We start from the raw sequence: 23,915 nt of genomic DNA, 5'->3' as shown, positions 1-23,915 counted from the left end.
AAGGCCTTTTCTTCGTATCACAGGGGTTCAGGCAGATACCTTCTTGCGGTGTTTTGTTGCATGTTCTCCAAAAGGAACTGGAAATTTGTTGTTTAAAATGAGACTCCACAACACAGATCATTTTGCCCATTCCTTTCTTTTTACTCTCTCTCCTCTTCCCTCCCCAAGTCAGGCATGTCAGATTGTTCCCTTGCAGTCAGGCAGCCCTGTTCACACCCTGAAGCTATGCAATACACTGTTGGTTCTTGCTTCATTTCATTGTAGTTAATTTAAAATTTGGGGAAACGAAGCATCCTTCCCTAAGAACATCAAGCAAGCAAAAAGTGATTGTTACTTTCTACTAAAAGGAGAATGTGCTGGAAGAAAATGAGTTTGCAAGCAGGGAAAGGATTCCCTTTTCTCCCTTCTGTTTCTTTTTTTTAATTTTTTTTTCTCTCTCCCCCCATTTTTTATATTTTAAAATTTATTTAACTTCTCACCTTCCCTGGTACTGATCTGGGTTAGATGAGTTATGTATGCCACTGCCAGTCTGATTCCACCCCCTGGACTGTATTTCCAAGAACAGGAGAAGGATCTGTACTTCCACAGGTGGCATTGAGGAAGGCACGCATGCGTTGTGCTGCATGAGTTACCTGGCGTGAACCGCAGTGTTTTACTTTCAGCTCACCCTTACCTGAGGATTCATGCTAAGGACGGGAGGAAAACATAAAGTGACCAGAATCTGGTCTCTTGATTGATCAAAGAGGTGTGTTGCAAGGGGGGAAGTGTATTTATTTAGATTCAAATGAAAAAAAAATGAAAGTAGGACTCGAATCTTCAAAAGTAGGAATTAATAATGGAATGTTTTTCTGCAATTTAAGAATTTTTTTTCTTCTTCTTCTTCCAAAGTTCTGTATACAGATGTGCAGTGGGGAGAGTGCAATCGTAGAGGACTTCTGATTTGCCCTGCCCAGAATTCTGAGCAGTGACTGCTTGAAAAAGAAAAATTCAGAGCTAATATAGTTATTGCTTCAACAGAAATTAGAAGGACAGTTAGTGGACAAGACTTAGACCGGATAAATATCTTGAGATATATGTAACAAAGCTTTTTCACCTGGTTGTTTGGTGTTGACTTTTTTTTTTTTTTCCCCTACCTTCCCACTGAATAGCAGCAAACAACCTATCTACCCTGCAAAGGTTAGTATAGCACAGAGCTTGATGCAGCCCTGGTTGAGGTCAAGCACTCCAATTCGAACCTCTCAAGGGCTTTCTCTGTGTGTCGCCAGTGTACTGGTAAAAATGACTTTAAACTCTTGTCAGCGCAGTTACTGGTGCATGCATCACAGTCCCACTCAAATAAACCTGTCACAACACAGAGTCAGCAGCTAGAGAAGAGTACAAGGGCAGGCCTCTAGCTTTTCATTCGAGCGTCACTAAACGTGCACAGAGTGCCCAATTATTTCAGCATTATTGAGCAAGCCTACAGGAGGACCCAAGCCTTGCTACATTAGATTTTCTTTAGTAATTTGCTCAAGTACCACTGAGGACACTTAAAGGGCTTAAAACGGTGGCTGCAACCAGTTTCCTTTTCTGGACTGTTAATTCAGGTTTTCTCTTTCAAATTAACTCTCACTGCATGCTGTGCAGTAGCACCGGGAGGACTGTTTAACACTAATTTTCTCAAATTTCAGGGTTGTTTTTTTTTTTTTCATTATATGACTGCTTTTATAGTTACATATGTTTTGATTATACATGTACGTGGTGCGTTCCTGCTAGAAAGAGTAAAATGTAATACCTCTGTTAGAGACATAAAAATGTTACCAAGACTGTAAAATTCCTATTGTTTTTGTTGTTGTTGTTGTTCTTTAATTAGGTCTCAAGTTCACTAATTGTATGATGTCCAAACTTACTGGGACATTTTTTAAATGTCAGATTGTTTTGAGGGTTGATATCTGGATTGATCAGGTGCGTTTATTGATTTGATTAGTCACATTTGATATACAGTATCATTCAGACAACCACTGGCTTTCTGAACAAATTCAATAGCTGTGTTTCATTTTTCACAGCAGCAACAACTCCAGGCCCAGCATTTATCACATGGACATGGTCTTCCTGTGCCACTTACTCCACACCCCTCAGGCTTGCAGCCTCCGACCATCCCACCTATTGGCAGCAGTGCTGGTCTCCTTGCTCTGTCCAGTGCACTTGGGGGTCAGTCCCACCTTTCAATTAAAGATGAGAAGAAACACCATGATAATGATCACCAAAGAGGTAGGCCCTGTCAGAAGAATATGTGGCTTCATTTGTTCTTTCCTTTTTTTTAAATTGTCATCTTTTTTTTTTTTTTTTTTTGAAAAGAGAAAACAAAACCTCCTAGCAAATTGCTATCTAATTCCTCCAGTATTTATTACTTAGTGGTAGCCAGAAATTGCTAGAAATTCAGTTTTATAAATCTGGCAGTACAATATTAATAATTAACTGTACAGAAAAGTTAACATCTATGCAATTTATTATTTAACAGACATCAGGATTCTTTCTTCTGAGTATGATAAATGTATAATTTTATGTAAACTAACCAGTACTTTTCTCTTTCTCTCTCTCCCCACCTCATCATCCCTTGCCAACACCTCCTCCTTTCTTTGCTCTGCATACAGACAGAGACTCCATCAAGGTAGGACTATTATTCTGTAGGTGTAAGGTGTGGCTCAAAAGAACTGCACACTCTGCTCTTCTAAAGTATGTCCTAGCGTGGTGAAAAAAGTCACTGAGGGAAACTGGGGGTTGTTGCACTTGTTTTGATTAGCATAGCCCTGATGTATGGTATATCACACACAGAAAGAGGCTGGTAGTGAGGCATCTAGGATTTCGGGCAGTGTGCCATCCAGTAAGTTTGGTGGAACAGCACTGAAGCTGTTCCTAGATGTAAGGAAAGGGCTGCGCAGGGTCTCTGCCCAAGAATTAGCCAGTGGTTTTAAGACATTTGGAGGCTGTACATGGTAGTTCTTATGTGTCTTAATAAGGCAGTTACAGAAGAAGAGATCTTTCTCTCACAGGGGAGAGGAGGGGTACTGCCCCCTGTCCTTGCTGAAGCAGTTGGAGAGGAGCAAGCTGCCATTTTTCCTACCCAGATGAAGATGGTGCTTGCATTGAGGAACCTGCCTTCCTTTTCCAAAAGTTCATTTTCAGGCTCTGAATGGCTCTGCAGCATACAAATGGGCACCACCCCACACCTGGTGGTGTTTATATGTACCTTGTGGCTCATGTGATTTTAAGCATATAGTGCCCTATGCCACCATGGTTCAGTGAATACTTGTCCATACTGGATAGCCACCAGAATGTCTCAGAATCTCCTGGGGCTTCAGTCCTGCAAGCGGGGAAGTGCATCAGGGCCCTGTCCTCTCCTGGATCAATCTGCTCTCCTTGCTGCAGGAGGTCTACCAACTTGCACCAGACCCAGCTGGTACCAGCCAGGCAGTTACCTGCCCATGCTGGGGAAGCTGGATGTGATCACAGAGTAGAGCCCAAGTGGCTTGCTCGTGAGCATAATTTTAAGCCTTTTTAGGTGATAGTGAGCTTGAATTTAAAGGTATGTTTTTATTACAAAGGGTAAGAAAAGTGCTTTTTAAGCACTTACAATTTGTCAAGTTTTTCACGGTGCTCTTTTTGGGAAGATGTAGTTTATTCTTGGCAGAAGAGGTGTTCATAGCATGAGTCTTGGGTGCATTATACAAGGTGACCAGGAGCTTGCCAGGCAGATGTTACTGGTGTGCCCTAGATAGTGCAGGGAGCAGCACAGTGCTGGTCACCATGTTTGCCCCCACCAGAGACCTGTGAGGCCAAGGCTGCCATATGAGGGGCGATGTCTTTGCTTCTGTGGCAGCTCCAGGTGGGGATGTGTCCCACAGCCTTCCCTAGTGTTCCACCACTGGCAACTCTGCCACGTCCCAGCTGAGTGCAGCTGAGCTGATGGTTGTCAGTTTTCCTGTTACGCACATGGCTCTGCATAAAAACCAAGAGCTGACAGGAACTGTCAGTTTTTCTGGTGAGCACGAAAGGCACTGAAGTTGTCTATCTGCCAACAGAGGACAACAGCGCATCAGATTCACTTCAGCTTTCTTCTCATGAGAGCTGGAAACTGGGATTGTTGCTTTATGAGGCAAGACTAGCCACAGATTAATAATGATTTTCCTAGAACACTCCCTGTTCGCTGTTTACAGATAAGTTTAATCAATTTTCTTTTTTTCTGCACCCAAACAAACATGTATGACAGATACTGAAAAGTGGGAATACAAACCCACCTGGTTTCTTTAGTGAGTTTGCATACCTGTACTTTTAGAACCATGAGTGTTTCACTCAAGACAGTGAATAATACCAGTGAACTACTGGTATATGCCAGTAGCTGTTTGCTAGTCATGTTTCTGTGGGATGATGGGATGTTTATGCTGGCATGGGCTTTGTAGGGAGTGTTTGTACCAAAAGGATTGATTCTGTCTGTGAGTGATTTAAAGGCACTGTTATTCATACCTCTCCGAGTGGAGGGCGGAGGGCGATGCTACTTTGTGCCAATTTACTTTGAAATGATAAGTGGATGTTTGTCGCACAGGGCTTTCAGGTCGTGAGTTGGCTTGTGTGTCAGCATTGTGGGGCTTGCTGCCAGCTTTGCAAGGTGAAATAGTTTGCTAATTTCCTTAAATGTTTTCAGTGTTGCCCAGAGTAGCAGTTAGTCCCTTGTTTGATCGATCTATCCTCCCTTAAGTGGCTCCTGGTTAAGAGAGGCTTTTTATGATTGTCTGCTATGTGACTTGAGATGGTTTTTGTCAGCCAGAACGTGCCAGTTGCCAGCAGCTGGAGCCTGTGTGCTTGTATGAAATAATTTATTCATGCAGGATAATGCTTCTTAACATTTAACAGGTAATGAACGTGACATAAATTTCCTTCTTGCTTTTAATTTTTCCCTTTCCTCTTCTAATGTGCAAACAGGCAGCTCTGGTACTCTAAATAGTAAGTAATTTTTGGCCATCTGTCAAAAGGAAATTTCAATACAAATTTAAATTAATGGTGCCTGAAATTTTTTATAGCTCCTCTAAAAGCCTCTAATGTGCAGAAAATTCTGAATCTGCTGGTAGTAATTAGTGTAGCATGTAATGAGGATATGGGCAATGTTATACAGCCCCAGTGTAACGTTTTGATATGGTAGCAAAATTTTGATTTATACAAGGTTGTGCCTGGGTTTAATTGTGAGAGACACTAAAGTTTTTTCTTGCTGATACAGATTATTAAGCAGGGCAGATTTTAGAATAGCTCATATAGTGTAAATTTACACTTTAGTGTTTGATTCAGGTAATGAATGTACCCTGCCCATTGCTACAAAGAAAGGAGTTTGGCTGAAGCATCCTGTTGCTTGCCACCACTCCCAGCATTTAGGATTTGCTGGCAGTTGTCTTCATGAAACTCGGTGTCTCCAGCTGTCCCTGCCCACTTCCTGGTGCAGGCCAGGGAAAAGGTGGTTTGCATCACTCTTCTAAACATAACTTTTCTGCCTGGTAAGCCATATGGGGCTTGTGTCCTGCCCAACACCTCCTGAGAGCAAGCAGGATGTGGCAGGCTGTGGTGGGGAAGCAGGCTGCAGGCTGTAGGGGCCCTGATCCCCAGCACTTGGGGTTCATTGTGTTCCCAGCCTGAGCCCAAACTGTTGAGCTCTAGTGGGAGCAAGGGAAAGGTGGTTAGGTTTTAGGGAAAGCTTTCTAAGAGCCAGATCTGTGTGTGAGGAGCAACGAAGGCAGCATTTCAACTGGGCTTTGAGAATCTGGTGGCCACACTTCAGTCAGGAATGGATCAAGTAGACATTGTCTCTGAAGTAGATAAACTCTCCAAGGCCTTTTCACTTTGATTCTCTGTGTCTTCTTTCCATGCTGCCTCCGTCCCTTCAGGATGGACATAGACCTGTTGGAGTGGGTCCAGAGGAGAACCACAATGATGATTAGAGGGATGGAGCATCTCTTCTACAAAGACTGGCTGAGAGGGTTTAGGTTGTTGTTGTTGTTTAGCCTGGAGAAGAGAAGGCTCCGGGGAGACCCTAGAGCAGCCTTCCAGTACCTGAAGGGGGCCAACAGGAAATCTGGGGAAGGACTTTTTACAAGGGCTTGTAGCCTTAGGAAGAGGGGGCATGGTTTCACACTGAAAGAGGGTAGAATTGGATGATATGTTAGGAAGAAATTCTTTATTGCAAGGTTGTTGAGACATTGGCATAAGTTGCACAGGGAAAATGTGGATGCATCCTCCCTGGAAGTGTTCAATGCCAGGTTGGATGGAGCTTGGAGTAAACTGGTATTGTGGGAGGTGACCCTGCCCATGGCAAGGGAGTTGGAACTAGATTATCTTTAAAGTCTCTTCCAATCCAAACCATTCTGTGAAAGAGTGCCCACCTTGTAGAAAACATGAAATTGTCCAGGAGCTATTCTTAAATAATGCATTGGCACAACAAGCTGTGTGGAGAAGGGAGGCTTTGGGAGCTCATTGATTTCATGTTGGATTCAGCCCTTCAAATCCTTTACAAAGTTTGAAGTGTGGGAAAACTCTAGAAGCAGTAAACTGGGTCATGGGAATGCTCTTTATGCAGCACCAAGGCTGTGGAGCCAACAAAGGGAAGGGAAGGGTGGCAAGCACCAGGGCTGTGCTCAGAGTGCAGTCCTGGCTTAAAGGCTCTGAGGGAATATGATGTGTTTAGACAGAAAAACAAACAGCTCTGCAGTTAACCGAGCAGCTTTTCACAGAGGACTTGGTGTATCCTTTTTTCAAAGCAATAAAACTCATGAAAAAATAAGGAAAGAGAAAAGGAAAGGAGGGGAAAAAAGAAAAAGGAACAGGAAAGGAATGGGAAAGGAAAGGAAAGGAAAGGAAAGGGAAAAAGGGAAGGGAAAAGGAAAAGGAAAGGGAAAGGGAAAAAAGGGAAAAGGAAAGGGAAAGAGAAAGAGAAAGGGAAAAGGGAAAGGGGCTGGCCTGCCAGAGGTAGCCAGGATGCCCCTGAATAGATTATTCAGGAATCTCAGTCTCTTCCATATAACTTCCTTGTTCACAGAATTCAACTCCTGTAACTGTTGTTAAATCAGACCTGTTCTTTTTACCTATGTGGTGTGTTTCCTGTTTGTAGTGTGTTTGGGTTTTTTGTTTATTTTTCTTTTCTGTTTGTTTTGTTTGTTTGTGTTTGTTTGTTTTTCACTTCAATTGCAAGTTACTTGGAACAGACACAATGCCCATGGTAAGACTTGCCTACCTGGTGGAGATTGTTTGTTTTTACGTTACTGATTTTGGTGTTACTGTTTCAGCAGCCAAAAATGCCAGGAATTAAAAGCTGCAGTCCTGTGGCAGGAATGAATGTAAGCTTGTTTGAAATTCCTGTGGAAAAAGAAAAAAAGAAGAGTGCTAAATGCAAGGATCTGAAATTATAAATCAAATGCAGGTTTGGGAATTTCTGTCCAATATACTATTGACCCAGGGGCAGTGTGTCAGGGAAAATTCAAGCAGGTTTAGTAGATTACTTTTGCTTTAATCTGTGTAAGGGCTAATAATTACACATGTGGCAGGTACATGGAAAGGGGGAAGGGGTGCAATTCCCACATTCCATTTACATTTGTGGTGGCAGGTGCTCTAGGACTTCTAAATTTAGCTTCTCAACCTGTTAGCCACTACTAAGTATTTAGACCTCTGTTCATTTTGTATTTAGGTAAAGAGCAAGCTGCTTGCTCCTGCAGCTATAATTTGATAATTTAAAGAAAAAAAAAACAAACTTGTATGAGTGTAATTCTTCTGGTAGGAGAAAGCTACCTCAACTGCCATGACATACTCCTGTGGACTTGGTCCTAATAGTCAGGTTTCTTTTAAGTGAGACTACCTGCAGAGGCATGAGTGTCCCACCAGATGTCTTTGCATTCAGTGTGCACTTAAGAAGCCAGAGCAACATAGTTAGCTGTTATATGCCTAAAGAAATGTATAGAATTAATTTCTCGATTATGTTGTTATTTTGATACTTTTAATACCATTCAGCTGGAAAGCCCTTCACAGGCTCGTTAAAATCCAAATGTTTTGCACTCATGTAATGGATTCTACTTGTGCCTTTCTCCTTTCAGAAATGAGCACTTGAATTTTGCTTTCTTTAATGACGAAGTGGTAGTTTTAAGCTGAGCATCTTTGAATTAAACTCTCCTCTGCAAGAGTTGTGGTTTTGATCTTCATGGGTGTTTTGAGGGTAGCATTATAAAAATACAATGAGCAACTTCTGTTGGCTTGTGATACAGTATTTTTTTCACTATTAATTGATATCTGCCCCTAGGCGTGTAAGCTGTGCAGAATGTAACAGGTGCCCTAATTCCAAAAATGTGTTGTAATTGTTTGCTTGTGGAACAGATGAATAAATATCTGTAGGGCATAGCTGGTCCTCAGGTGGTGAACGTGAATGGATTAATGATGTGATTGGGTGAGACATGCTTGTTTGTTGCAGTCTCATCCAGTAACTGTCTGCTGAAGCAGAACAAATATTAATTAGCAGGGTCCTGTTTGTTGTTTCGGTCTATCTTACGGAGCTGATTTTTGGCACTGCTTTTTTTTTTTTTTCTTAATAACCTTTTCATGGCTCAACTTGAAGCACATCATTCAAGCCCTGTGGTTCTTATAACATGAAACTGAACCTTAGGTATTTATCTCCCTGGTGTGTTTTTTTATTCTTTTCTTTACCCCTTGCCCTCCCCCTGCCAACTGAGTTTTACATTTTTTTCTTTCATTCAGTGTCACATCATTTGCCTTTGTAATGAGGCCGTCTGGGAATTTTAATTTAGTGTAGAGTATTTGTATGAAATAACAGCATATATTCTAGTAGCAAAGAATTAGTTGCTTCTTTCATTTTTCACGGCTTCACCTCCTTCACCCAATAGTTCTTTTTTCCATTTCTATTAACTGCATGCTGATCTCTTACTTTGCACCCTTCTGCCAGTTGCCACAGGGTGACTCTTACTTGGTGCTGTGCCCACATTTGGACAGACTCCTGCAGTGCTTTTCACTATCAGAGTTTATTTTGCCACTTGGTGATTTAAGGTGCCTCAAATGTTCTCTCTCCAGATGCTCTCTTCACCCAGGAGGCAAACACTTACATGGGCTGTAATTTCTAACCTGAGCAGTCATGTCTAATTATTTCCATGGTAACAGACTGTGATGTTGATAACACAGGATTATGACTTCATGTCGTAGAGTAGGAAGAGGAAGTTTGCTGGGGTGAGGATGTGGGTGGAAAGGTCTTTTCCAGTGCAAAGGCTCTGACAGTGTAATAGCTGGGGGAAAAGAAGTAAAGGGAGAGAATGAATCTGTTTATTATCTCTTTTGAAGTTCTCCTTACTGTAAGTATGCAATTAAAATCATACTTTTGATGCTAGCATCCGTGGCTTACTCCACAGTGAATTCGTATGGAATGAAGGACCCATTTGCAGGCTGGGTTAAATAGGTGTTAGTCAAAGTAATGGGAGAAAGTAAACAATTCAAGTTTTTGCCAAAGCAGTACACAAACTGCATGCCTTCTTTTTGCCTTGCAGATTTCTGTTGGCACTGTGATACATTTTGTTGTTGTTCTTGTATTGAGTAGTTAGCATTTGGGTTTTCTTTAAAACATTTAGGTTCAAAGTAAATTGAAGCATTCCTTATTTTCATGCAAATCCATACATTCCGTGGACAAGCTGATTATCTGTTAAAGGCAGAGAAGGAGAAGATTATCTTCTGGAATCAGGGACATGGATGACATGCTTTGGGAGTTTCTGTCCTCTGGCAAAAGTCACCAAATGCTAGTAAGAGGTTAATATTTGTAGGTGTATTTGTGTTGCTCTTCCTATCTTCTCCCAGGCATTGCAAGAGAAGCATAATCATAATCAGAATGTTGTTAGTCTCATAGTTTGATTTTAGAGGACGTTGAAAGAAATGAGTAGCCTGACTGATTCCCAAGTTATTATGCAAGATTGTTGAGTGCATCGTGAATTACAAAGTTTTAGCTGTGCTTTGAGGGAAGAAGCAATTAAGCTGGCCAGCAGGAATCGGCCATTGAGGGGAATTTGTGGGAAAGTTACACCGTGTCTCCTGCCTCTCTCCTGTACAGCTCTAATTGAGTCAAATAATTAATTAAATAGCCAAAGCTCGATTGCCCTATTCTTCATAGCAATTTGAAAAGTTGTGTGTTTCATTGAGTGACATTTGGCCTTTTGAAGAACAAAAAATTGGAAATGCTAATGTTTTTCAGCCAACTAAGGGAAGAAAATAAAAATGTCTCCATAGCAACAAAGCTTCTTTCTAGATGGTTTCCTAAGATATGTCTGAACCAGAAGCAGATGTCTGATTTGAGAATCTCGCCTCCCTCAATGTAAACAAATAACTTCTAGGCAGGTGTTGGAAATAATATGGAAATCCTATTAAGGGGCCCTGGGTTCCTGTCACTCAGGAAGCTCCTGCCACAAAAGGGTTGGTTGTCTGAATAAAGGATGCAGAGTAAATTCTCGTTAGGCTTTAGCTTTTCCCAGGAAATTATTGTCTCTGCATGCTCTTTCTCCTTTGAGCTTGAATGCAAGCCGTTTCTTCTATTGATCCCCTCTGCCACCCTCCCTTTCTCCCTCTTCTCTCCTGCTGGATTAGCGCTTGATGCTGGTGTCTGCTGCTGCTTGGGGCATTTTGGTATTTGAGATTTTAACCCCTGTCCCTCCCTCCATCCCCAGCCCTGCAGCAGCTGGTAAGAGGACAGCCGGAGGAGATGGCTAGCACTGGCCTGTGGCAAGAAGATTGGGAGCAGGCGGTGGGTGAGGCAGAGCTGCCAAGTTCTGGGCAGCTTATTAAGCAGCCAAGTTCTGGGTGGTTTATTTCTCTGGCTTGTTTGTATGATATATATGGTAGTGTAGCTCTTGGCACTTTGAGATCCAGCATCATCTGGATATGGGATTTTCCTTTATCACAGAGAATGTAGATTTAGAGGGGCTGTGGCAAAGGTTTTTAGCATGGTTGTGTTGCAGATGTCACGTTTCGATCAAAATGAGAATGTGGGTTTTAATACGTTGTCTAGGCCTTTTTCCTTTCTCTTTTTCCTTTTCTCCTTTTCCTTTCTTTTTCTTTTTTTCTTTTTTTCTTTTTTTCTTTTTTTCTTTTTTTCTTTTTCTTTTTCTTTCTTTTTCTTTTTCTCCTTTTCCTTTTCCTTTTCCTTTTCCTTTTCCTTTTCCTTTTCCTTTTCCTTTTCCTTTTCCTTTTCCTTTTCCTTTTCCTTTTCCTTTTCCTTTTCCTTTTCTTTTCCTTTTCCTTTTTCTTTTTCTTCTTCTTTTTCTTTTTCTTCTTCTTTTTCTTTTTTTCTTTTTCTTTTTCTCTCTTTTTCTTTTCTTTTTCTTCTTCTTTTTCTTCTTGTTCTTGTTCTTGTTCTTGTTCTTCTTCTTCTTCTTCTTTTTCTTCTTCTTTTTCTTTTTTTTTTATCTTCTGAAGTTACTGAGAATAAAGTGCCTGCCTCCTTGTCTCCTATAACACACTTGTGCCACCTTTGCACTTGCCGACCCGCTCTATCACAGCCTGGGGACCAGCTTACCTATGGCCTGCAGGCAAAAACTTCAATGCCAGGCAAGCAGGCAGGTGGGAGCAGATGCTGAGGATGCACTTCCAGTGTTTCTAGGCTGGAAGTGGGGACTGTGCCCGTGTGTCCCCCTCCCCGTCTCTGCTTCCCTGAGTGTGCCAGACATGCATAGTGATGCTCTTAATAACGCTCAGAGGGTTAAATGTGGATAAACATGAAACAAGGCTTCTGAAAAGCCTGACGATTATCATGCAGCATTTCTCGGACTATAGCCCCCGAGACGCACTTCATAAAGCCAATAAAGCGCACGCCGGTGGTCTCCTGTTGCCCTGGCAACGGACCACAGGGCATCCTGCGTGTGAAATGCATGAACATCTGCGAATTAATCTTTTTTTAGTTTGTTCTCTCTTTGGCACTGGAGGGGCCATGCTGGCTGGCAGTGTCGGGGGCAGAGTTGGAGGGTCCCCCAGGGATGCCTCCAGCACCTGGCAGAGGAGGGGAGGCCAGGTTCCCTTGCAGCACTTCCCGTGGTGGAGGAACTTGGACTGATGGTGCTCTGGCTGGAGTGCTGTTAGCATGTTTTTGGCTGCACAGGGGCTGAATAAAAGAATTTTCTTGTAAATGGAAGCATTATTTGGCTTGTAGGTCTGCCGTGTAAAAAATAATTTGAAGGGAAAACTGAAATAAGTGATCGTGTCCACACCACAGTTTACTGGACGCCACCACTCCTGTGCTTCGCTCTGACTGGACAGTAGAGGAAACAGAAGTCGAGGGCTAGGCTGGTCTCGCACAAACCGCAAAATGGAGACGTGTGACACAAACCAACAGTGTGACACAAACCAGCAGTGTCAGCCTCTGCAGCCGCCGCTGCACCTGGGAGATGCAAAACCCCGGGGTCGGTGGTTCCCAGAGCACTCACCCAGCGCCCCCCGCACCGGGGCGGTTCGGGGCCCGCCAGCCCCCTCCTGCCCCAGTCCGTGTGCGGGTGTCTCGTCCCTTCCCAAACCTCGCCCGCCCCAAACCCTCCTCCCCAGTCCTCATCGCCGCGGCCCTCGGCGGGGAGGGGGGCTCCGGGCCGGCTCTGCCGCTCTCCACCGAGTCTCCGGTAGGACTGTAGGGGGACCACTGTGTATGTCGTATCGTCAGCGAGGGCTGGATACAATCAGTGTTTTAATGAAGTATTGGAAGCGAAATGCCACTTTAATCTGCTAATTGCATTAAGGGGAAGGCAGATTGTTCTGTATCACTTCTTTTCTGAGCGGCAAGCTTATCAAAGAGTACCGAGGTACTTTTAAGTGAGGTGTTGCAGCCGGTCCGATGCTACTTGTTTGCATACGAGTATTATTAGCAGGCACCAGCTGTACCTCTGGTTTTCTTTTACTGGAGAGGCGAGGCAGCGAATGCAGCTGTGGGAGTTTCCTTAATGCGTACTTAAGAGTAAGTGGGGTGGAGGGGAGAAGGAAAAAAATTAGACAGTGTGCTCCTTTTTTTGTTTGTAGGGTGAGCAGTGTATCCTATCTTCTTGGTGCAGTGAAGCTGGTATATTTCAAGCCCCTATGTTTTTGAAAAAGGCATGCAGTGTTTCGCCTGCTGTATTAATCTTGCCAGATCAAACTCAGTGATGACACTGACTTTTTTTTTGTCAGTGTCCTCCTTTGTCAGACAGCTGCGTGCTGCAGAGGTGCAGCACAGGTATATGGAAGAAGGGCCAGGAGAGGTGTTTCCCCATTGCAGTTTATGTCCCAGAAGGGCTGTCCACAGGGATGCATGGTATTAGTTTGGCACAGATCACACACAGCACAAAGCTTGGCAGCTACAGCAACATATTTCTGAGTCCGTTGCTCATTTTATTTTGACAGCAAAGTGGCCATACTCTGTAGAAATCATTGCTTGCATTGAGGTGTAAAGCCAAGGCTGACCGAAAAAAACCACAAAGCTTTGCCTTGTGATGTTACAACACCAGCCATTAGGAAAAAAATTTATTTGGCTTGCTGTGTGTTTATATTTCTTGTCTCTCCCTGATACATTTGCTGAAACCATACCTGTTGATACGTATTTCTGTCCCACCTCTCTTTCTTTCAAAAACACCAAGCTGCAATTTATTTTAGCCCTGGAGGAAATTAATGTTTTGGTTTTCCTGCTCTGCTTTGAGAGAAGAGTTTCTTGCAATGATCTGGAAGTATTATTTTTTAATGAACTTTGCTGTCCCGTACTGCAACATATGAGAGGAATTCAGTGTCTGAATAATTTTAAAATAATCCCTTTACAATCAACTACCATAAACCATGTGGGGTGAGAGAAACTTTTTCTGCCATTTCCTTGAAGTATGTTTTTTTCCAAGTGCCCTGTCAGGATGAATAATGGGCATTAGGTAACAATGACACCCTGTTTGCAGCATAAAGGCAGCCTGTCCAGGGTCAGTTTGGTGCCTTCATGGAAAACACTGTATGCTCACATACCACCTAGGAAGCTTAAAAGCTTTGTATCATATCACAGGTGTTCGAAAGCAATTAAATATTTAGCAGACCTTCTGTAGGACTCCTGCATGGTTTATGAAGGTTTGCTGGTAACTGCATTGCCTCCAGCCATGGTGAAACTGGGAGGTGCCGGTTTTGGACTGTTCTATTTCTTGTTCCAGGGGATGAGATAGAAGAAAGACATTTTTGTGTCAGGTTATATCATTATTTTTAGAGTATCTAGCATCAGACTCAGCAAATTATTCCCACTTAATCTGTGCATTTTGCAACCCTTTTGTTGTAAAATATTTTCTGTGCTACAGTACCTCTCTGTTGTGCCTTCAGTCTTCATGAATCCTAAACCAATGCAGTAAGTGCATTGCAATTATTTGCAAATACCTATAATTACTGAAACAGTCCTGCTATTACTAATAAACAAATGTAAAAGTGCAAATACCAATAACCTGATTTATAATAGTGAGTTTAACTGAAATTTCCCACTAAGTGGAATGAGGCTGAAGTGGATAGTAACAGCTGCACTGACCATAGAGTGATGGAGATGTGTCTGTTCAGTAGACAAGTAGTTCATAATTGGTTTGGATAGAAAGAGGAAGAAAACCTTATTTGTCTCTTTGTTGACAACACACAACTCCAGAGATTGCTTCAGTGCTGTCACTGTAAAACAGCATATTTTGTTTGTGAAACAAAGCCTCTAATTATAGAAACAAAAATATGTGTTTTAATTTGACATACAGACAGGATTTCTCTTACTATTTTTCTAACTATTAAAATTTCCAGGGTTTCTCTCTGGAATACTACTTATTCATCATGCACAACTGGTTCTGCAGATGTCAAAAATAAAATATTTGCAAGAGTACTTTATACTGTGTTCTGGGTCAAGATAGGTAACTGTCCAACACTGCAGTGTGATGTATTTGTAAAGCTGGTCTTCAGAAAAACACTGTTCATATCCAGGGTTGTTCTTGCCAATACTGAGATTACATCAAAACAAGAACTACATGTTACCTGATTTGCCCATTTTCTTGAAGTTTAGTTAAAAGTTTAAAATGAATATGTTAAGGGAATGATATGCTTGTGACAAAAGCCAACAAAAACAAGGAAGCAGACATCTGGAGGTGGTGTTTCCCACAGCAGAGAGGCAATTAAAGTAAAAGATTAAATGCTTAGCACTTGGTTCTGTGCTGTATGACTAGTTTGCTGCTCTTTGAAAGGGTAAACATGAACCTTAGTAAAGCCTCTGGAGAAAAGCAAGTGAACATTTGCCTACAGCTGCGGAGAAAGAAATGCTAAGGTGTGTGATTAAGGAGAGATCAGACGAGCATGGTTGGTAGTGGAGAGAGAGAGAGATGTGGGAATAAATCCATATTTTCTCTCTCCGTCCACCAGACTAACTACTGTTCTTATTTTTATCCACATTTTACATACTCTCTGGAGAGACCTTTATTACAGCTGGCTTGAAAACACAGAAAGAAAAATCATAGACAGCAGCCTTGATTATGCTGTATAAAGATCAGGCAGCTGCTAGACCGATGCACGCCTAGCACTTGTATGTTAAAAGCTGTTTGCCCTCTATACAGTGGCACTGGCAGCAAGGTGTAGGACAATGCTAATCCTAAGAACATGAGTGCTTTTCAAGATCATAGCTTACCACTGTCCTCTGTTAGGTCAGAATTTGCCTAATGTTTCCTTCTTTCCTATCGGACATCTGGTGGTTCCTTGGAAATATTTGAAGAGGCGTTGTAGTTTATGGGGAAAGCCTTGAATAATTCACACGACAAATGATTAGACAAGCACTTGTCTTTCTAACTGAATTATTCTGCATGTTTGCTGAAGCAGTTAAGCAGGAGAACAGCATTTCCTTCTCCGGAGGGTTTACAGTGGTAGTATTGACCCACCTAGTTATTGGGTTTCAGCCTTTTGTTGACACTGTTGTAAATGAAAGCAGCCTGGACAGGCACTGAGCAGCTGGGCTGGATAATTGTGAAGGATTCATGGTTGTTGCTGTTACCCCCAGTGTTTGTAGTGGGTTGTTTGCTTTGACTTTTGTTGAACTGTTGACAAAAGCATTAGATACAAATGGGAACAAATAGAGTGGTGAGATGCCAGGAGGACTTTGGCAGTAATGGTGGTGTTCATTCCGACTTAAATGGGGAATGTTGATACTTGGAGGGGAAATGGAAGGTGTGTTTCAGCATTTGAGTGCTTCCCTTTGCCTTCCTTTTCTTAAGTATTGCTAAATATGTTTTGGAAAAAAACACGGGTGAATAAAAATGGAGCAGGCACAATTTTACTATTGCCTTAACTCTTTGGCACCACATTTTTTAAGCTCTTTCTGACTGTGGATGTCTTGCTTGGCAAATCTGGTGCCTGGCATGGAACAATTACGTCTGAAAAGGGAAGGGAGTTAAAAAAAAAAAAAAAAAAAAAAAAAAAAAAAAAAGAAAGAAAAGAAAAAAAAAATGAAAATAAAAAGAAAAAAAAAAAAGGGGGAGAGGAGGTAGAGTTGAGAAAAGAGAGGATTAAATAGAACAGTATACACTAAGTAGTATAGCCAGCAAAATTGAAGTCATTTACTGGAACGCTTTTAATTTGGTTTAAACAAAATACTCTTTTGTATATTCAAATGGGGAGTAGCTCAGCTGTTGTGAAGCCAGAAAATTAATGGCATTTTTAGTGAAATAGCAAAAGCATGTCAACAACATAGCTGTGGATGATAATGTTGGTATTTTATTCATGAGGAATTATCAATGCAGGTTACTGGACAACATAGCGTGACTGGAATGATTGAGCACAGGGGGGAACCAGGTGCCCTTCGGTAAGATGATTTCATTTTGCATTTAGTCTTTCAGGAAAAGAAGGAGGAGAGAGGAAGAAAGCATTGAAAACTACTTGTCTAAGATACCTGTACTTGTGGTTTCTGGCTTCTAGAGACTAACCTTTTTACCTCTGTCTGACTCATGGTTTTGTCGCTGCTTGTTTTTTGCCAGCTGTCCTTGGTTTTGAACTCTGTCTTCAGAGATGACAGAGAATAGAGGCAGAAGAATAGAATTGTGTTAGGATGTCTTTACTGAAAAGGCAGTTTTGGCCCTGAAAGAGCTGCAAGTTTGTTCTAGCCATTTTTGGCTCTTGAATATTGTGCCTCAGCAATGTTTACTTGGGACCCTTAATGCAATTAGTGTGTTGTGAAATAGGGTTACCTTGGACAGTCATGGAGAAAGTTAGTGTGTGATCTGGAAGGTCTTAACACTTGACAGGACAGATGCTTCATATTTTTTATCCTGGCTATACTTGTAGTAATCAAACTCAGAGTGTTGTGCAAGTGAGCTGGAAAGTGGCAATTAGAGTTCACAGGGGTGAACACGCTGCAGCGATGGAAGGAAAAGGCAGTTTTGTTTTACTGTCTGAATGGAATACAAAGGCATCTTTGCCTCTTCTGTAGCATGTGTCCAGTGGTATCTGAAGTGCCCACAGGGTTTTGGATCACCAAAGTTGTCAAAGGTGTTTTTTTGTCATCTGCCTTCATGCATCTTCAGTGGTTTCAAAACCAAAGTAGGTATGTAGTTGTGACTTTAATGGACACATTTTGAGCAGTCGTCCGTGAGTTTGTTCTTTACTTCCCTTCGTTGCATTTTTCATATTGTTCCTAGTCTCTTTACAATGAGAAAGCCCCAAAAAAGATAAGGAAGAAATTGCCTTTTGCTGCTGCCATTGCTAAGTTTTCTTATAACAGCTTGTTAGTTGTGCTGAACTGCAGTCCTGTGGATGTCAGCAAGAAGCGTTTTGTCCAGATGTTAATACTGTAGGATCAGGACATGAATTTGTTTCTAATCCTACAAATATTAAAAGAAAGTGAAGAAATCTCAAGCTATTTCCAGTAAACATGTGCTGGGAGTGGTGTTACTGTAAATTCCAGCTTGTGAATTATGAATCCCCAATCTTTTTTGTCTTCCTCTTCAGGGAATACCCTGAACAGTTCTGTGGGGGGCTTAAGAAATTCCCATAGCAAATTTCAGCCTTAAATGAAGAAAAAAATGAGAAATCCCTGAAAAGTAGGGACTTAAAGCTCAATCAGAACAAATCCAGTTCTGGATCATCTGAATTGTGCAAAAAAAATCTGAAAAAAAGCTTGTGAATGCTCTGCAGCGTTGTCTGGATGGCTTTTAATCAAGTTTGGATAGTTTCCTGATTTCATGTGAAATGCACTTTCTCCTGTACTTGGTCACACAGCGTTAGCTCTTAAGGCTAATCTGCTTTTCTTGGAGACTTCTAAGAAGGGCCCCAAGCTGTTATTTTCCAGGAGGAGGCACAGGTTTCAAGAAGCCAAGACCTGGAAGCAGGAAAGTGTTTCTGGAAAGAATTTGCATTGAAATATTGATAGTTTTGAGTGATTACAGCAGCAAGAGGGCAAGGCAGAAGTGGTGTACTGAGATTCAACTCAGCCAAATTGCAAAGTGATTATGCATCATGGTACAAGGTTTTTCGTGCATAATCTGGTGTCAGATAGTAATTAAATGGAGAGTTAAACCGGCCAATTAGGAGTGGAGATGGGAAAGAGCATTTGATAATATAGCATAGAAAACTATACAATAACAAGGCAGAAATATGGCAGAGAGACCATGACCTAAATCAGTGGTGCACAGCCTTCAGCACAGAAGGTCTTTACTGGCAGCTTTCCATGAGCCAGTGGGCTACACCTCTTTTGCATATAATTTACATTTGAGTTTAATATGATAAGTACACACCCTACTTGTTTTTATTATTTATGGTGTGTTGTAATGGCAAACACTGCATAGCACAATGCAATAAAGACTGCATGCTTAATGGGTTATAGTGAGAGGAGTGATGATGGGAAGACTGGCTCTGCATTTCTGAAATCAGGGAGCTTTATCTGACATCTGTCTGTCTTTAAGAAGGCCTCACATTCTGAAGTACAAGTTTGAGTTTATTAGGCAGCTTCAAGTTTGACTTTGTTCACATATTAAATACATGTGGTTAATTTGAGAAAAATAATTTCAAAGACAAGCTTGCAAATAGCACATTTCCTGGTTAACTCTGTAACCCATGGATAATTGAAAGACCAACAGCAACCATAAGCAGTATTTTTTTGCTGAAATTTTGTTCAGTGTGTTAAATTAGTTACATCTCAGATGTAGTAGCTTTAGGTTCTTGTGAGTTTAGCTGGTGACAGCTTTACACACACTACAATTCCTCCTTTACATTTTCTGTGTCTGTGTGACACAGATTAATGCAAACTAAGATTGGGCTAAAGTTACTATTTGTGGATATATTAATTTCTGGAGATTAGTACAGGCACTCCATTATAGTAGTTGAGTTGCACTAATCGTCTAGTTGTGGTTTTGTTGATAAAAGAAGGACTGATTTTTCTGTTTTCCTCTCTCCTTTATTTTTCCATTTCAATGTAGGATATTTAATGGATCCATCCCTTTGATACTGGAGTATCTGCAAATTTTCAATACATTATTCCCCACAACATCCCTATAAGGGAAGGAAACACTCTGTAGGCTTCTGAAGCCACTATCTATTTTATAGATAATGAAGTCAAGAATGAAAAGGCTTAATTGAGTTCACATGATAAGACTAAAAAGCAGACTGCTTAACCTAGATTTCCCAAATATAAACTCGGTTTTCCATCCTTCCCAGTTTAGGTGTTTGGTAAGGCAAAACATGATCCATTGCCTCATATCCATCAAACCTGATGATTCATTCTTACTTAATTCTTCCTTTTAAAACTGCTCAGTGAATTTGAATTCCATTCATGGCAAGTGCATGCACGTTTCTTTCTGGTGCTATCTCATATGTGGGCTAGTTTGCCAGCTCAGTCCCCTGGGGGCTAATTCTGGTTTCAGTTGACTAACTAATCTCTGAAATTTTTTAAGAAGAGAAGCTGTGGTTGGATTTTCACCCTTTCTTGGTGTTTGGTTACAATGCTCTTGGGTCTGTCATGCATCCCTCAATACCTCACAGAGTTGTAGATGTAGCAGAATTGGTGGAAATCCACTCCACTGTTGGGGGGGGGTCATGGCAAGGAGACCCATCATGCATGCCCTGTGCTCCCCCTGGGCTAACCAGATGTCATAGAGCATGTGTATACAATGCCACCAAGGACATGCTGAAACTGTGGGGTCAATGCTAGCCAGCCTTGGTAGCACACCACCCACCAGCAGCATGACTCTACATGTATGGCACCTGGCACCTCTGGCCTGGGGCCATGCTAGCTGGGGTCTACCACTTCCCATACCTTTTGAAAGATTGTTCAGCACCACTGTCATCACTGGACTCCTCTGCCAGCTAGGAAGGTGCCCAGCACGAGCTGTTACATGGCTGGAAGGTTCTCCAAGCCTTCCTCTGGTGCTGCTGCTAGGGAGCAGCCGCAGAGGTGGATATGGGAATGTGATTTTTGTCCATAGTGAAAGCTCCCTGTAGAGAGAGCATGTAGGCAGGGAAGAAGAATTTCCATCTGCAGGCTGGAGCTCTGGATACAATTGTGCCTGCTGTGAAAGAGCTTGTTACACTTTCTTACTGTAAGGGCTCCATCTGGTACTCTAGGTGTCTTTAAATGGAAATTTACACTTACTGTCAGAACTAAAGTCTACCCACAATGAGCAGTCTGGTGCTCTTACAAGTTGCAACAAATACTGAAAGCTTTTTCTTCACCTCCCAACCTGTAATATAAAGGACAGGGAAGGACAATGAAGTGGAGGGGGGTGGACTGAGCATGTTCAGAATCTGTCTCTATGATAGTAGGAAGCAATAATCAAAACCCATCTTAAAATTCAAGGTTATTTCTGTCTTGGGGCAGGACTTAGCTCATTACTGAGAGTAAACACGGTCACGTTGCAAGGAAGCACAGTCTGCTGTTGCTTAAGCAGCCCAGATGTTGGTTAGTAAACAGAGGTATCTTAGAAGTCAGCTTCTTAAATTCTTCCTAGAGGCATTCTGGCAGTGCTTTCTGTGTTCGATGCAGTTAGGACAAGTGTGCCCTGTGTTGATGTCAAATTTGAAGATGGTGTGTGCAGAGATCACTATAGTGGTAAATTGTTCTGTTAGGGAACACTTGGCTACCTATTCTGACTTCTGCCTTGAAAAGTCATCGTCTTGACAGTTACTAAGGAGAGGAAATGAACTGACAAACTGCTGCAATCTGGGATTTAAGAGACCTTCCCAACTGAGAAACCAGTTTTACAAATTATCTCATGTGTCTTTCCCAGCTCCTCCTTTGCCTTGTCACTGTCTAGCGGCTTCAGTCTCATCTGGATCAGTCTTTACAAAAATAATTCCTGACTGCATAAAATTAAGCTGCTTGGTTAGGTGTCCATTAAAATATGGAAGTTAGTTTTTAACATACTTCTAAGCAAGCAAAAAAAATACTCATCTTTGCTGTAGCACTACTTGAGTGAATGATGGTTGGAGGAAGTTTTCCATATCGAGGAAGTTTGTGGAGGCCTATGCTTAACCCCGTCACTTCTGGTTTTCCTGTGCTTCTTGGGCCTTTGATCTTCACACTCTTAAATGTCTCACAGGGAAGTTACTTCTAGTCATCAAGAAAAGTACCTTGAACTTGTGAATAAACCTATTGTCAGTTTCTCTAGAGGCATCCCAAATGGAAATAAACATCTTTCATTTTTTTAATAAGTAAATTTTTTAAATGGTTTCCTGGACAACCTTGATGGCATGTCAATTTCTTTTCAGATAGAAACCCAGATCATTGTTATAGTTGTCCCTATCCCTGCCAGGTAATCTGTACACTGAAATAGTTTGTTTTAAAACATACCTGTTGTTCTTTACAAGGTACTTAGTCAGATTAGAGAGCAGAAGGAGCAGAAGACTCTTTTTTTTTTTTTTTTTTTTTGGTCTCTGTTTTCACCAATTCATTTCTAAACCATTTAAAATTAAGAGCTAGAACATGTATGGTATGTAAAAAAACCTTTCACATGATGTTTTTAAAACAGATCAATTGCAGCATTAAAGTGTTAGAAATTCAGCCAAGGAAAATTCAACTCAGGACTGTATAGCTATAATGATAATGAATTATACCCATCTTCCTTGAAAATTATTGTAACAGTAGAGTTGAACCTAGTGAATGACATAATTTAGGAGCATTTGCCAGAATGCTGTTCTAAGGGGATTATTGTAGTGTTCCCTTATCAAAAGCAAAGGGAACTATGGATCGTATTATGAAGTACTTAAATGAGAGAGAGCAGTCTTCACAAATTATCTAAGATAACTCATTTGAATAGAACAGAAGGTCATGTGTGTGCATGCCAGTTATCACACTTAAACTTCTTTGGCAGAGTGTAGGGAGAGGAGAGGGGGAGGTGATTTTTGCTTTTCCTCTCCTCTGGCCTGAATTAAAAATGTATCTGCTGCTCTTTGCTAACATCAAAACATTTCCAGCCAGCCTGAAGTTAGTATTTGATTGTGCTTTTAATGTTTAAAAAATTAACAGCGAGACCTATCTAATATAAATAATAAAAGGCCCAGAAAAGTAAAAGCTACTGCTGCTTCTCTTGACAAAGCTTTAGGACATTTAGGAATTGTAATGCTTCTAAAAATCTGGCAGAATGGATTGTGTTTTACTTCTCCAATCTTCAAAGCAGGTGTTGTACATATAATGTACTGTTATATGCTGATGTAAATGCTCTAAATCTGCAGGATTTATGTTCCCATCCCTTCTCCATCTATTCCATGTATCAGAGTCCTTGATTTGAAGATTAAAAGTGGGGGCAATTATTTTTGCAGCAGGCTGAGGTCCAGATTCAGGGTAGCCTGCAGTAGGCATCTTAAGTTCAGAGCATATGTACATTCCTCTCATTTCTTGTCTGCCTTGTGACTTTCCTGAGATCAAAGTCTGCCTCAAGTATGGCATCTGCTCGAGTGCTTTCCTAAGTAGGGAATGGAGTAATTTCCTGAACAAGGGTCTTGGGAACACAAGTAAGTGAGTGTAGTTGAAGTGAGGTAGATACAATGAGCTTGGATTGGTTTTGGGCAGAGAGACAAAAAGTAGTGTTCAAAGATTTCTTTCTGAAAGATATTTTACTTCAGAATCATCATGAGCTGGAATTTTCAAATATTTAATACCACACAGCCATGTTTTGTCTGGTTGGATAAAGAGTTCTTTTTTTACTGTGTGCTTGTCAGTGACGCACGCTTCCTAAATCGGGTAGAGTATTAGAAAAGCATTAACTGTATGAGTGTTCAGGAGCCATACAAGACCTGACAGGGGAAGAGATAAGCTAATTGCCAATCTCTTAATTAATACCTGAGAAAAACATGTGAAACATGTTTCTGCTGATTGAAGCAATTGGTTTGTGAAGTTAATGTTTCTACTGAATTTTAGGGTGCTTTTTGGAATCATGGTGGCCTCTTAAAGGCTATCTCTTTTTCATCGCTTTTCATAGAATTATGGAATCACCACAAGGCTTGGGTTGGAAGGTACGTCTAGTTTCAACCCCCTGCTATGAGCAGGAACACTTTCCACTAGACCAGATTGCCCAAATCACCATCCAGCCTGGCCCTGAACACTTCCAGGGATTGGCAAGACTTGTTCTACTGAGAAGTCAGGAGCAAACAGGATTAAAAATGGAGGGAAGGAAGGGAAAAAGTCAGAAAGTGTGGAGAGATCATCATTTATATCTGTGAAATATTCAGTTAAAACAATAATTTGCTTTGTTTTCTTATCGTCTCCTCGGTCACCTCTGCAGCACAGCAACTATAAAATCCTTTGCAGACAAACAGGCAGAAGGAAAGAAAATGAGTGTGTTTTTCTCAGAAGGGTTGATACATATGGATAGATTAGAAAGGAACAGAAATGTGAAAACTGATGCTTTTGGCATGAGCATAGCCTATGCTAGATGTAACCAAAC

General features: G+C 41.4%; 1 protein-coding gene across 5 annotated transcripts in view; it reads left to right on the top strand.

Moving 5' to 3' along the window:
- The window catches only part of LOC103539396 (TLE family member 4, transcriptional corepressor), a 101,645-nt gene that overhangs the window by 55,102 nt on the left and 22,628 nt on the right, over window positions 1-23,915 (top strand). For 4 of the 5 annotated variants that reach the window (XM_030467495.1, XM_030467496.1, XM_030467493.1 and 1 more), the window contains 2 exons: window positions 2,046-2,250; window positions 2,634-2,650. In XM_030467495.1, the coding sequence (XP_030323355.1) occupies window positions 2,046-2,250; window positions 2,634-2,650 (222 nt within the window). The remainder of the gene's footprint in view (window positions 1-2,045; window positions 2,251-2,633; window positions 2,651-23,915) is intronic. The other variant, XM_030467494.1, reaches the window with a different exon arrangement.

Source organism: Calypte anna, chromosome Z, assembly GCF_003957555.1.
Source record: "Calypte anna isolate BGI_N300 chromosome Z, bCalAnn1_v1.p, whole genome shotgun sequence".
Lineage (NCBI taxonomy): Eukaryota > Metazoa > Chordata > Aves > Apodiformes > Trochilidae > Calypte > Calypte anna.
The sequence above is the reverse complement of the archived record's forward strand: the minus strand, read 5'-3'. Positions and strand labels throughout refer to the sequence as shown.